The sequence below is a fragment of the Meriones unguiculatus genome, chromosome 12, assembly GCF_030254825.1.
Source record: "Meriones unguiculatus strain TT.TT164.6M chromosome 12, Bangor_MerUng_6.1, whole genome shotgun sequence".
Lineage (NCBI taxonomy): Eukaryota > Metazoa > Chordata > Mammalia > Rodentia > Muridae > Meriones > Meriones unguiculatus.
Window position 1 is genome coordinate 81,474,406 of NC_083360.1, and position 15,885 is coordinate 81,490,290.

At 38.2% G+C, this 15,885-nt stretch overlaps 1 protein-coding gene across 3 annotated transcripts in view; it reads right to left on the reverse strand.

Annotated features, from left to right (window-relative positions):
- Nucleotides 1-15,885, reverse strand: part of Dnai4 (dynein axonemal intermediate chain 4) — a 60,502-nt gene continuing 44,617 nt past the window's right edge. For 2 of the 3 annotated variants that reach the window (XM_060366022.1, XM_060366023.1), the window contains exons 14-17: nucleotides 10,867-10,965; nucleotides 10,178-10,404; nucleotides 8,103-8,259; nucleotides 1-3,580 (exon numbers count right to left, since the gene is read on the reverse strand). In XM_060366022.1, the coding sequence (XP_060222005.1) occupies nucleotides 3,530-3,580; nucleotides 8,103-8,259; nucleotides 10,178-10,404; nucleotides 10,867-10,965 (534 nt within the window). In that variant the 3' untranslated portion in view covers nucleotides 1-3,529. Of the gene's footprint in view, nucleotides 3,581-8,102; nucleotides 8,260-10,177; nucleotides 10,405-10,866; nucleotides 10,966-15,885 lie in introns of those variants that run through there. The other variant, XM_060366024.1, reaches the window with a different exon arrangement.

The window sequence follows — 15,885 nt, forward strand, 5'->3', positions numbered from 1 at the left end:
AGGTCACACTAAGCATGTACAAAACAAGTTAATGTCAGCACAAGTTCCTTGCCCTTCCCTGGCTATGACTGTAGCGTTTTTCTGTGTCTAGACTGTGCTACCATCAGTACAGGGCTCCTAGCTTTGAGTGTCACTGGTTGCAATGGGAAATGGTTTGCAAAGTTGTACAACTTCCTGAACCTGTTTTTCAATGTGTGTTGTTTCCCTTCTTTATTCCCCTTGTGCCCTCCATCCTGAGAAAGTGTTGCATTTCCTTTTAAATTTAAGATGTATGGTTTGTGTCCCGAATTCCTTTCCTGATTCCATGCTTTTATAGGAAGAATAGATAGTTTTGATGTGTTACATGCCTCCCTCGACTTGCATGTGCAGACCTACCCATTTGAGAGGAGTGAGGTAGAGAGGAAAAGTAATAATTACGATATGAACTTCTACAATCATTTCTGAACCAGCGTTATGGGGGCCACCAACTCCCTGGAGGCCTGAGAACATTTAACAAAGAGCCATGTGGGAGGTATGGGCAGTCATAACTTCAAAGTCTTCATGGGCAACATAGTGAGATCTTGTCTTTTTATGAGGGAAAAAAAGAAAGGCAAGGTTAAGCTGGTCAGTCTTGTGGTTGGGACTGTAGAAAGTACTGTCTGGAGAAGATGGGGCAGGAACTGAGCCTGTGGGCTGAGTACTTAGGCAGAATGAAGAGTTGGGGTTGGAAGCTTTCCGTAGAGAAGACACATGAAGCCATGGCCTGGCAGGAGGTGAACACGGAGAAAGTCAAGTTTGTAAGTATTAGCAATTTTGGATCAAACCTTAACATATAAAATGCATGTGTGCTTATGTTCTGCAGTAGATTTCAGAAGCCAAGTGGGTGTTAACCACTTATATAACAGAAGAGTGAGGATAAGAATGGTTAGAGCCTAGAGCAGTGATGCAAACATGCCTGTAGTCTCAACCTCTGGGGGCGGAGGCAGGAGCCTGGACTATATGGAGACCCTATCTTTAGAACAACAAAACAAACCAAAGCAAATCTGCTGGAGTTCAATCATTTCAAGTTGGCAGTGAATGGTCTTTGGTCTTCAAGCCTCAAACAGTCTTCTGGGACACAAACAATTGTTATGAGAATTTGCTCTACTTGTCTCAAGGTTGTCAAGATAGCTGAACTGAGATGATGGATGTGAATGTGTTTTCTAAACTGTAAAGTGCTTCCGTGTGCATTATTACCAACATACTGATAACTAAACTGATTTATGGTAAAATTCAGCATTTTCTTTTAAGTAAGCTCTTGAGACAAAATGGCAAATACTGAGAGTTCTAATTTCTCATTTGCGGCTGAACACAATTGCTTAGAAGTGAATCGAATGAACATTAGTACGGTGCACAGTTACACAGCAGGGAATACAAATGCCCTTTCCTGAATGGGGGGGAGGGGCAGCTAGCTTGATAGTAGACCAACCTGCGTAAAGATTAAGTAAACTTTGTTCAAGCATCACCCTCTGCACATACATGTACACACGTGCTTAACGATGAGAGGACTAGTGGACGGAGGAATTTCCCATACAACAGCATCTACCGTAAGGAGCCAAAGTTAGCCTAGGGAACAGGCAAAGAGATTCCCTCTGACATCCCCAAATATATGAAAAAACGTTCAAGTTCACTCCAGTCTACACATGTGAGGGAATCATTTAAACCTGCATGATTTAGAGAAAAAGCTCAAGTACAGTAGGTTAGGTTCCTTAGGTAAGCTGTCCAACGTCCAAAATAATGCCTTTATTTTTCAGCTAGGCTTGATGAAAACAGACAAACAAAAAAAATTTTTTTAAAACATTAAAATAAATGGAATACATTTTTCCAACTAAACCAAATTTTTGTTTTTTTCTTACTTAACATAACATAGTTTAATTTCTTAGAAAGATAACCCCAATTACTTAGACCAGCAGAAAAACATCTTTATGACCTGACCTAAACCCAAGAGCTACCTAAAATTGCCTTGCTTTTGTTTGTTTAATGAACAGCTCCAAAAAAAAAAAAAAAAAAAAAAAAAGAAAGAAAGAAAGAAAGAAAAGAAAAATGGAGATGTTGAGGCAATGGCTGCTTATAAGAGGTAGTTCTCACTGTCATGTGTACTCTAACTTACCACATAAACAATCTCCAAATTCTTTGTGAGCTTCACATACCCTGGCCTCTTTCCTCCACTCAAAACACTTTACAGAACAGTCTATCATGCCCTATGGCTGCACTATGTTCATATTCAGTTCACATGAACTCTTGCTAAGTGACCCACACAGACTACCTCTTAGCAGTCACTGTCAGTGGGCAGTGTTACTGCCCAATCTGTCCAGATGTCTTTAGAAAACACCCTGGCAGACTGCAGGGAATCATATGAAAGAAGGGGGAGTTGGTAAGACCTGGAGAGGACAGGAGCTCCACAAGGACCAAATATATCTGGGCACAGGGGTCTTTTCTGACACTGATTCTTGAACCAAGGACCATGCATGGATATAACCTAGAACCCCTGCTTGGATGTAGCCCACGGCAGCTCATTAGCCAAGTGGGTTTTCCTAGTAAGGGGAACAGGGACTGTCTTATGACATGAACTCAATGGCTGGCTCTTTGTCTTTGCCCCCGCTCCCTGCCCCAAGACACTGTAGCCAGTCCTGAAGAGACCTGACAAACTAGGGTCAGATGGAAGGGGAGGAGGACCTTCCCATCAGTGAATTTAGAGAGGGACAGGGAGGGTGGGATTGGGAGGGAATATGGGAGGGGGCGACAGCTGGGATACAAAGTAAATAAACTGTAACTAAAACATTAAAAAAAAATAAAAATTAAAAAAAGAAAGAAAGAAAACACCCTACTTGACCAGTTCTATAGTCAAGGACCTTCTGTTTTCTTGTTGAGACAGTTTCAGACTGCAGATGATTCCTGGCTTTCAGAGGAAGGTAACAATGTATTCCACATTACAGTTTGCCGATGGGGGTGAGGGGTGCTGGCTAGCCACACAATGTGATGATGGCATTTGCTCTTCTGTCCCATAGCTTGTAAATCCATCTGACAAAGTTCTATAGTTTTGGGGCTTGGCTTTAGGAGGATGGCACTGATGTTCCAAGTCAGGTGCGAGGTCTCACAGTGCTCATGGTGGGGGTTGTGCACTGTAAGCCCCAAAGGCGGAGTTTGGGGAGCAAATTTTACAGTTTCTGGAATCATATCTTCTAAAGACTGTGAATTAAATTCTAAAAATGTCTAAGCTTTTAAAGAAACCATTTTCTAAGTTATTTGAGCATTTGATAGGTATATATATTTGCTAATAGATATTTTAAATATGACCAAAGAGTGGAATGAAAATATTCTTTAGAAAATTAAGACAACCTTGACAAAAATCTTTAGCTTATCTTAAATTATAAACTAATCACATATTTTTGAAATAAAAGCTAATGTAATGTTAAAGGAAGTTATAGACTGTTTATTGCTCTCTTAAAACCAAAATGTTAAGCTTACAGCATATAATGTTATTCCCTTTCCCTTAAACAAGAATAATGGATTATCCTGGCTGGTTTGTCTTGAGTCCAAGCAGAAGGTTTACTATATCTCCCTGAAAAGAAAACAAAAAACAAAAAACACCACAATTACAATACAATCAAATTCAATCTGAACAGTAAAGCTGTCTTTAAAACGCCATTTGAAATTTGCAAGTTAGATGTCCACATTTAATGGGCACCCAGGGAGATTATAAAAGAGGGAACCAACAGAGGAAGGTTTAAACAATGACACTTGCTTCCTGGCATAAAGCTGCTTTCCTAGGACAGCCTCTCCCAATGAAGCTTGACAAACAGTTTTACAAGGATTTGATGGAAAGCCAGTCTTGGCACCTCCTGTTTGCCTTTGTGCCTAAGCCCGAGCTAGCTCCCTGTATTTCCAGTTCTTTCCTGAACTGCCAATGGTTGACTTAAAGACAGACTTCTCCATTTCCATGTGGGTTTGTATCTTAACTTAATGACACTCATTTGTACCAAAAATCACAAGATGAGCACAGAGTTGGGGCTGAAAACCAAAGATGAGAAAGAAGACTGAAAGAATGGATAAGAAAAGACAAGACCAAGCAGAGAAGCTGAGTACTTGCTACCACAGGGACCCTGAGAAAACCAACACCTGAAGGTTATGGGAGGTGAAAATACCAGCTGTTCCTGAACTCTAGAGACAACGTGCCCCTGCATCTCAGAAATCAGTTTCCCTCCTCTGGCCTGTATTGTGCTTGCTGCCTTCAGTACTTCCTCAGCCTATAGTGTCCTATGGAACAAACCAGTTGCCAAGCCCTGGTGGTTATAACCTTAGCGTGCTTCTCCAATCTGTCCCTTTCTGCTTCTGTCTCTCACTTGGGCTAATGAAATGCAGTTTCTGCAGCTCTGCAGTTTGCCCAATGACGTGTCCTTAGTGCCTAAGACAGGCCCTATCACATGATACATATTCAATCTGACCAACCAAAGAATGCCTTTAGTATCTTTCAACAATACCCTATTACATTGTATCTGTGTTTTTTAAACCCAATTTTAAACATTCCACCTTTTAAATATTTTCCTTTAGTTAAGACAATATATATTGTATACTTTACTGTATATATAATTATATATACATATATATGTATATATATTCTTGTATACTTTATTATTGACTACTCTGGCTCAGTGTACAGAAATATATATGTATGTACATATACATATATATGTATGTACATATATACATACATGTATACACACACACACACACATATATATGTATATATATATATATATATATAAATCAGAGAATATGGCAAATTTCTGAACACTGAGCCAGAGTAGTCAATCAAGTATACAAGAGCAATCTTTAGCGACTAGCTGTGGAAAAGGTTTCTTCCTAAAAAACCCACTGAGTTAACTTCCACTGATTTCCTAAACCATAACTCTTCAAAGAATAACTTAGACACCCAGCAATTGACCCTCTAATCATGCCAAGAAAAGGGATGGTGTTTCCGGCATCATAAAAGATAACAGGAGGTAGTACTGTCAACAGTTAGCTATATGACAAAGTTAGAACTGCAAGCCCTGTACCCAGTCTCATTCCTGTCAGACAGGAACCTGGTGGTATTGTTAGCCATTAAGCAAGATAGGCATTGCTTTGGGCAATAATTCCTGTGTTCTCCTTGTTTGCTGTGGCTAATAAATCTTTCTCTATTCTTTTACATCCTGGCTATACTTACTTTAGTTTTTCAGTTCTCAAGATGTGAACCATATCATTTGCCTACATGGGCCCTAACTAGAGTTACTTCTAATTTATCAATATAGAAACATGACTGCTATAAACAGACCCTTTGTTTTCTCAGTAGTGTGACTTCAAATGTTTTTTACTTTTATTCTTGTTTCTCTATGTGCATATGTTCACGTGGGTGTCCTTCGATGCCAGACGAGGGCAGATGGATCAGATGCCCTGGAGGTGGAATTACAGGTGGTTAAGAGCTGGATGCCGGGAAGTAAGTATGGGCCCTGTGTGAGAAGGTTTTCTCCTTTAGCCCTCATTTATAGTCGTCAGCCTGACTAGATAGTAAAAGCCTCATGATGCAGAAGGAACTGAAGCCTGCCAAGTGAGCCACTGACATGGGCAGCATCATAGACTTGTGTGAGACCCTGCCTCACTCCCTAACTAACACTGCTGTTTGATACACATCTCAGCTAAGTGAGAGATAACATCTTAAATGTACACTCACGATATTATGCTTTTTATTCTGATAAAAAGAAGCATTATATATAAAAAACAAACAATTTTAATATAAATTATAAAAATATAAAAATATAAAAAAAACTTTGTACTTGGCATTTTACTATTCACTTATATATGAAAGAATATGTCATCTCAGGCTTCCTGACATTTGCTATATAAATGTCTTACTGGGTAAGCTAGAATGACAATCATATACTGAAAAACAGAATCTATAATGGAGTGAAAGTGTACAGTCTAGTGGGGTTACCATGTTATATGGCACCTGGACTTCTATGTTGTAAGAGTAGACTAAGAAATCCTTCCTACATAAAAACAACACAACCTCCCCACATTGTTATACTTGTTGGCTGGTTAAGATAAATGAGAAGTTATCGCCTGGTCATTAGTGACTTCTGTGGTCAGTTAGTTTTCTGTTTTATTGACATGATCTCCAAAGAGGCTATTATAAATATTCCCAGGGCACTAGCTAACATTTGCTATTGGTTAGATTGTAACCATTCAATTGTTAGTTACCATTTCACATAATTTCAGCTGTGTATTTCATAAATGCTATTGAAAATCAAGATGTTTTGATATTATAGAGTCTTCTTCTGTGAACTAGTATTTTACATATTGGCTCACTTAAAAATATATTGGGCTTACTTTTTCTGATAAAGTTCTTTACAAACACTAGAAAAGAACTAAACTGAAAAAAACTAAAATTTATTCATAATCCTTCCTCTTAAGAAATTATATTTACAACATATTCTAGTATCTTATAGTGTTACAAAGCATATTTATTCAATAAACATTTGCTGTGTAGCCCTGTTACTGAACAAAGTAATGGAAATATAGCCTAGCAAAAAAGACACAAAATCATTGTTTTCATGGAATTTACATTCTGGTTTGAAGACATATATAAATAACTTTAAAAATAAATAAGGGCATAAAATCTTGGAAAGTGAGTCTTAACAAAAAACGTGATGGGGAGGGATGAATAGGGGGTATGGATAGAATAGAGATTACAGTTTTAAATGAGATGGTCGAAGAAATCATTACTGAAAACATGACATTTCAACAAAAATCTGAAGTAGGTGAAGAAGGAACAAACCCTGAGGGGTTTAGGCAGAAAGATGATAAATACAAAGTTCCAAAAATAGAATTAAATAGAATTACTAGTTTATGGCAATCCATATCCCTCTGAGCAGTTCTAATTGGTAGTTTCAAATTGTCAAATTGTTTCCAAAGATAGAACCCCAGTTTCTAGCCCACCTTCAATATTAAAGAACTTGGCTTAGCAAATGCTGTCTAGTACTTAGTTAGCCTATACACATTCTAAATAAACCTATCAATTTTATTGTGAAAACGTATCACATTTTACTTTAGTAACTTTTTATTTCTTAAATAAGACTAAATTTTGAAGTATATTAAATTTATCACATTTTTGTGAATGGCTGATCCATGTCCATTCTTCTATTGGACACAGCATTTTTTTTCAATTATTATTCATGTGGTCTTAAATTTTTAACATTTTTCATATTAGGATATTTACCAGATTACTATTTGCAATCACAATAAAAAAATAAAAGAAAAACTGAAAACCTATTATAAAAATAATATGCATTGATGATAGGGAGCTTGTTGTCAAAGTTTGGCAACATAATGTTCACATTTATATAGCTGCATAGGGTAAACAACCAGAAACCATTTCTCACTTCAGGAGCACTGGACAATATCTGGAGACATTTGTTTCAGCCGCCACCACTGTCCAAGGCCTGGTTACATAGTATATACTGCACTGAGTTCCTCCAGACAATGTTTAAGGTCCTCCTGTGGGACAACCATGTGGAAAGCTGCTCGTTTGTCAAGCTGCTTTGTTACTGAGTATTCAGTGAAACCCATGTTTTCACCCTGGCCTTCATCTTGAGACAGAGATAAAGGATGTTTCGCCAAGTTCCTTTAAACTTGTTTGTGTGACCTTGGACCATATCTGCTACAGGGAAGTAGTTTAAGAAAACAAGTTTGGCAGTTCCATGAACTTCTTTCTTGTATTGATGTGACTTGTTTTTTATTTGCCTATAGAAAGGAATTGTGGCATAAAGTTGTGGCTCCGGTCCTACTTACAGCCCTCTCGAGCTGATCTCATGTGTAGTGTGACTTGCTTAATTATTTCAGTCCTCACTGTTCGATTCTGCTCACGGGCTCTGGCACCACCATTTTCTGGCTTTTTATGTTTATCAATAAGGAAGTGAGCTAGCGGGCAGCGTGTGCAAGAGATGCCCAGGTCTTGGAATTTCTGCACTGCCACACACCTCATCTCTGCCAGTTACAGCCTACATTCATGACATGCTACACCTAAAAATTTTGCATCCAAGTCTTACCCGGCCAGATTCCGATACAGTAGGCATATTTTTCAGTTCATAGACAGCCACCTGGCCATCATTGTCTCCCACTAGAAGGCAATCTGTCTTTCTGGCAAAGAGAATGGTTGTAAACTTGATTCCAGGGTTAGCAACATTCACAATCAGAGGGTCCAAGCTGTAATGAAATAGATTATCTGTAAATTTAGGTGTCCTGATAAAACTGTCTTTTGAAAGATACAAACTAAGAGAAGAATAATAAGACTTGATTTAACCAACCAAAAATCTCCTGAAGTATTTTCAAATTTAGAATAAATTTTTCTACTAACCAAAGTCTTCATTTCTTTGACAAGCCAATTGCAGCCAGGTACATTTTGTTCCTAACTTAAATGTAAGCACATAAACTTGGTTATACTATGGGCCATATACAGTTTTTTGGTCAAACACCCATCTGCCAACACTAAGTTCTTGTTCTGTCTCTCTCTGTTTCTCTCTCAGCTGTAACGAACATTACAATTAGATGCTGAGACTCATAACCAAACCCTGGGCAGAGTGCAGAAAATCATATGAAAGAAGGGGGAGTTAGCATGACTTGGAGAGGACAGGAGCTCCACAAGGACCAAATATATCTGGGCACAGGGGTCTTTTCTGAGACTGGACCATGCATGGATATAACCAAGAACCCCTGCTTGGATGTAGCCCATGGCAGCTCATTATCCAAGTGGGTTTTCCCTAGTAAGGGGAACAGGGACCGTCTCTGACATGAACTCACTGGTGGGCTCTTTGACCACCACCCCGCCTAGGTGGTCTTGCTAGGCTACAGAGGAAGACATTGCAGCCAGTCCTGATGAGACCTGATAAACTAGGGTCAGATGAAAGGGGAGAAGGACCTCCCCTATCCGTGGACTTAGAGAGGGACAGGGAGGAGATGAGGGAGGGAAAGTGGGATTGTGAGGGAATAAGAGAGGGGCTACAGCTGGGATACAAAGTAAACAAACTGTAATTAATATAAAAAATAAAAATTTATATAAGAAGAAAATTTAAAGAAAGCTCCTTTCTTTCCATACTGTGGGTATGCTTCGTCAAATTAGTTGAAGGCTTTAATGAGAAAAGACTGTGAATTGCAGTATAATTCTGCCTGTAAAAATGCCCTTTTGTGCAGCCCACAAGACTCTACCACAGGCTGACAGAATTATCCCTTCACAGGGGGATTTCTGGATCTACAAGAACCACTGGAGCATAAAGGCACCTTCAACTGGGATGGTTCTTAGCTTTTTTTTAATCATTAAAAATATTTTATTTTTATTTATTTATCTCTCCTTGTATATGTGAATACATGTGTTGGTATCCACAGGGGCCAGAAAAATGCTGTCAGTTCCTTCAAATCTAGAATTATAGTGAACTGCCCAATGCAAGTGCTGAGAAGTGAATTCTAGTCTTCTGAAAGAGCAGCTATTGCTCTTACTCACTGAACCACCTCACTATTCCTATCTCTTGATTTGAGTGACCTTTAATCACTTGCAAAAAAAGAAGCCAGCAGTGCAGAAATTCAGCCATACACAAAGATTATGTCCACTAAAGAAAGCCATACACTGGCATTTGTGAGGATAAGAAGTACAGCCCCATCTGGAGAAACTTTGACTAGAAAACTGATTCTTAATTTTGATTAGACATTAGGACCATGTAGAGGGTTATTCACAATACTTATTAAGTGGAGTTAGGTGTCTGATGGTAGCCAGACATGGTAGTTTACAGCTAAAAAAACAAAAACAAAACAAAACAAACAAACAAAACACCTGTGATCTTAAAAAGAGAAAGGCAGCTTCATTCTTCTGTTTTCAGAGAAGCATTGCCCTGAAAACTATAGTTTTCCAGAAAAATTAAAAATCAAGGGATGGATTATTTAAGCAGCCAATTTATTGTCTATTGGTCATTTATCAAAATGACTAATTTATCCTCTAACACAATGCTTGAGTTGTGGCTAGCACTCTTGGAGCCATAGTGCTTTCTCTCTGATGGTGGAGAGAAACGGTGTTATTTGATTTGAACTGTTTCTCCTGGAAACAGTACTCAGAACATTACCATTCAATACTTACGTGCTGATCTGAAGGTCCCAAATCTCTACTCTACTCTCATTTGCAGCGGCAAAAATATAGGCGGATTTTGGAGACCAGGCAACATCATAAACAACATGAGTAGTTGTATAAAAGCTCAGCAACGGCGTGAGGGTTTCTTGGCGCCAGGCTATGACCCCCCAGTCTGCAGAGCAGCTCAGGAAGACGTCAGGACAATGTGGGTTCCATACAACCTTATACACTGGGCCCTGGGGGTGCAGAAATGCCGCGTGTGGGTGAGGAATATTTAACATCTCCTGTTTTAGACTTAGCCAATAAGTTAAAAGTTACTAAGATTTCTAGAAGCTCCACAAACACCACTGAGCATTGCAGAGGGGCTGCTTTAGCTGAAGCCAACACCGTAAAGTGAATCTTCCCTTGATTAGTCTTTATAAATATTTACTTGAGAAAATGGCCAGAAACTGTTAACACATACTACAGCCTTCTGGATGGGTAACAGATAATACTAAACAAACAAATTTGGAAGAGATGATCATAAAGAGACAAAGAATCAATAGAAGCAAGAGGCAACTTTTCTTTGGGATCACACATACTTACTCCACGGCTATTATTGCACAGCTGTAAACTTACTGTATTTGTTAAACACAGTGTATATGTTTTTCAAAAATACTGTAAGATACAGTTTCCATATCTGCAAGGATTAAGCCTACCTTATGTCCTCTATAGGTATCTAGGTATTGCTCATTGTATGAACAGGAACACTTGTGAATAAGGCCTTCTTCTGTACCAGCCAGATAGATATTTGTGTCCTACAACACAAGGCATGTCAGGCAATAAATACAAGAACAGACAACTTAACATACAGTAAAGCTATCCAATAATTAAAAGAGACATTATCTCAGATATAATTTTTGTTCTTTTATCTTTTCTTTATGATTACACAATGAGGAAACCTACTTGAAGCCTTTAAAAGCTAGGTATAGGAGAGTATGTCGGCCCTCCAGGGACTCAGGGCCTTTTCTCTACTGTCAGATTAGAGATCCCTTTGACCCACACAGCTTGATTACAACAGAAACCTTTCATGTTGTTAACTGTAAAATTAGCATGGCTTTCAACTTCATGTATGTGAATATAGGTAAGACTGGAATCTTTGTGTTTATTAGCCATTAATGTTTCCTCCATTATTTCTCTTATCACTTTAAAGATCTTTTTCATATCCACTAATATAAAACCTTTGTCCACTTTAGAACCTATTACATATGTTACAAACAACTTGTCCTGTTATCTGGCTTTTCTTTTTATGTCATATTGACTATTCTTACAAACACATGTTCTCACCCTATAAGTTAACATTTTCATGCTTTTCCAAAATCTCCCTATTTTAAAGTTACAGAGCTATTTCTCCACATTACTGTTTTTTTTCCTGCTTCGTCATGACATTGATTGTCTTTCCTTCTTTTATTTAGCCTTGCTTCTTTTCCCATTTCCCACTCTATTACTTTATCTCATTAATTTAGCATTTTAAATTTTATTATAATTTAAAAATTCATAAAATGACAATATTTTTGTTACTTTCTGTCCCATGGAACTTGATAACATAGTATAACACTTTAACTTTTACTTGTTTGAGTTAGTTTGGGGTTACAGTGGCTTATTTGCTGCACTCTGAGTGAGTGGAACTATGGACTGACTTGAAAAGAAGGCTTTTATCAAGTAGACTCTTAAATAAAACCAGAAGAAACATCCATTCTAATGTATGCATAAACTGAAACAGAGAGATAAGAAAAAAGAAAAAGTAAAATGAGAGTTGACTACCAAATCAATCAAAACTGCTGGGTAGTGGCACATGCCTGTAATCCCAGCATTCAGGAGACAGAGGCAGGAGGATCCCTGTGAGTTCGAGTCCAGGCTGGTCTACAGAGCAAGTTCCAGGACAGCTAGGGTGACACAGAAAAACCCTGTCTCAAAAAACAAACAAACAAATGGAAACTTCTTGATGATCAAATACAATGATACTAAAATGGTTAAAATGCTGGACCAAGAATTCAAATCTACATGCAAAAATGATAATGACTTCACAACGGGTTCAAACAAGCAGATGAATGATGTAAGAAAATCAGCTCAGGATCTGGCTAAAGAAGTCAGCATCATGGATGAGAACGTCATCAACAGGCTGCTAAGGATGAAAAACAGCGTAGAGGAAATTCCACATTCAGCCATCAATCATAAGGAAACAGCATGAGCACAACTCTCGTGAACTCCAGTAGCAAGAAAGAAAACAAATCTGTGAATCCACAGGGCAGAAGATGCTGTGATTAATAAACAAACAAACAAATAAATGCATAGAAGTATCTCTTCAAAGAGATTTTTTGTTTTAAGTTTCCCAAGCTGGGAAACAGGCTTCCAAGTACATGAGGTATTTAAAATCCTAAACAGACATGACCAGTACTCCATAGGACACCGAAAGCTGCCAAAGAAAAATGTCAAATGCACTTAAAAGATAACATATCAGAATAACACCACACTTCTCAGCAGAAACTGTAATTTAGGCCAGGAAAATATGAATGACATATTTCAAAAACCCAAAACAGGTAACTGTGGAACAGTATTATTACTATAAGTAGCTGCTGTGGACTGAATATGAAATGACCCCCAATTGTATACTGGTGGTTCCCTTACTGATGGTACTGGTTTGGGGGTGTGTGTGTGGGGGGGTGGGCATTATGGAAGTTTACAGTGGTGAACCTTGCTGAAGGGAGAAAATCATGGAGTTTGGGCTCTGAGGTATATTCACACTCCCATGATTAGCCAAAGATCTCTGTTTTCATAATCCACTGAGATGTGAGCAAACTGTTGCATGACCCATCTCTATGATAGGAACCGTGTCACATGCTCTGATGCCATGACAGGAACCACTAAAAGCCAGCCTTGATGATGTCATGTCTTCCCTACTATGAAACTGTGAGCGGAACTAAGTCTGCCCTTGCTTAAGTTGTTTAGGTGAGGTATTTGGTCATAGTGACAAGAAAAATTAAGTAGCACACCATCAAAGTTATCTTTTAAAGTGAATGGGGGGAAAAGGGGTTTCTAAAATGAGCACAAACTAAAGCAACTAATGAGCCCAAACTTGCAATGTTGAAGATGGGTAAAAGAACCCTCAAGGCAGAGGAAGAGGGGGAAAAATCTCAATAATGAGAGTAAAGGAGGAAAAAATATCATTATATAAATAAATGCACAAATAGAAAGAAGAAATCATGTAGAGCTCAGTCAAACAGAAGACCCCTTATATGAATAGGGTAGGGGCAAATAATAGTTAACAAGAAAAGTCGTAAAGAAATTATAGGAATCAGCAATCACTCTCAACAATAGCTCTAACTATAAATGGTACTAAGCTTCCAATGGTAAGATTCAGGAATACATCTCCCTAGCAAAGACACAAAGAGACTGAGAAGGATTCAAACTCATTTTATGCAGGTCGAAGCCAACAACCAGAAGTAGTTGTGTTCATATCTGATAAAACAGGCTCAAGCCAAATAAATGATTCCCTATAAATTAAGATAATAATCTGAATATATTCATATATATATATATATATATATAATGCTATCTTTCTTGTTGGCTATGACGGTGGGCTAGAAGCTGCCTCCTCTGTCACACAGTGAAGAAGAAAGGCAGAATAAGAAATAGAAAGATGTATTCTGAAGAAAGACAGAAAGAGCTTCAGAAATCCATGAAGCTATGAGATGAAGCCTAAGCTGCAATATCCCAGGATGTTGGAGATTCAGATCATGAGATATCACTAAGGAAAGCTACAGACATGGAGTGAAGTTGGGCTAATGGAAGAACTGTTTGCTGAATGTGACAGATACCAGGGATAGGGGGAACTATCCAAGCTTTCTGGAGCTCAAGAGATTTCATCATAGGATCCAGGTGCTGGACACAGACATGAGGGATTTGGTTTTCCCCTGCTTTTGGTTTTGGTCTAGTCTGGCCTAACATTTTACTTTTAATGTCCACACATATCCAGTTTGCAAAGCGCATGTACCCTCTGTACTGCGTGCTTGAAATGTAACCTGTTTTTTGATGTCATGGGGTTCACAGTTAAGAGAGGGTCTGCACCTCAAAGTATGCTTATAGTTTTGCATAAGACCTGTAAAAGACTATCGGGACTTTCTGAAGTTGGATTGAGTGCCTTTTTCATTAGAAAATGGCCATAAAAGGAGTAGAAGGCTGAAAAGTGGCATGTTGGGGTTTGAAATTGATAAGGGAAGAACTGTAACAGTTAGTATTGTCAGCTTGACATGATCTGGAATTACCTAGGAAACTAATCTCCAGGCTTGTCTTTGAAGAACAGTCAAAATTACAGTAACTCAGTTAGGAGACCCAAACATAACTGTGAGCAGCTGCATCTCATAAGCTGAGGCCCTGGACTAAAGAGAAACGAGAATGTTAACTGGACACTAGCTTCCATTCCCTCTCTGTTTCTAGACTGTACATTGACTGTGACCAGCTGCCTTCCACTCCTGTTGCACTGACTTCCCACAATGCTGAACTGAATCCCTTCATTCTTCCAGTTTTTTTCCCCCAGGTCTTTTCATTACAACAATGAGAAAAGCAACAAATTCTAACATGTACCAAGGAAATCAGAAAACCATTATGGCATACCTTAAAAGCTTACGTGTCCTTACTGGGTGATGGTCCTGCAAAACTTTAATCCCACCATTCAGGAGGCAGAGGCAGGTAGATCTCCATGAATTTGAGGCCAACCTGGGCTACAGAGCTAATTACAGGACACCCAAGGCTACACAAAGAAATCCTTTCTCAAAAAATCAAAATAATAACATAATAGTAGTACCAGTAAATAGCAATAGTAGGAAATAAAAAGCTTATATGTCACTAAATTGGAATATCTAAAGGAAGGAAGGAATTTCTGTAAGCATATAACCAACTAGAGTTGAACCAAGATGAGATGACAATTTAGATCAATGTTTAACAAGCAGCAAAACTGAACCAGTAAAAAAAATAACAACAAAACTCCCAACCATAAAAAGACCAGATTCAGATGGTGTCACTGCTGAGTTCTAACACACTTTTAAAGCAGTATCACTAATGTTTCTTAAATTATTTGGTAAACTAGGAAAGAATGAATCCAAACTCTTTTTATGAAGCCAGTATTACTTTGATACCAGAAGCAGACAGACACAGCAGAAAATCACAGACCAGTTTCCCTGATGAACATAAATGTAAATTCTTAGTAGGTTATTTGAAAACCGAATTAAACACATCAAAAAGATCATTTATTATGATCAAATTGGCTGCATTTCAGAAATGGACATATGGTTCAACAAAGGCCATTAAATAAATGAAATATATCTCATAGATAAACTTCAGAACAAAAATCACATAATCATTTCCATAAATATAGAAAGGGCTTTAGACAAAATCCAGCATCCCCTTATAAGGAAAGCCCTAAAGAGAGCAGAAATATAAGGCACATACCTCCTGATAACCAAGAGTATATATGACAGACCTATAAGCAATATAATATTAAATGTGGAAAAATACAAAGCATTTCCACCCAAATCTTGAACAAGGCCAGGAGAGCCACTCTTTCTTAGCTCTGACAATAAAACAAAAGACAGAAATAAAAGTCATAGATTAGAAACGAAGAAGTAAAAGTATTCTTATTTACAGATGATATAACTGGGCACATATCATCTGTAAAGACC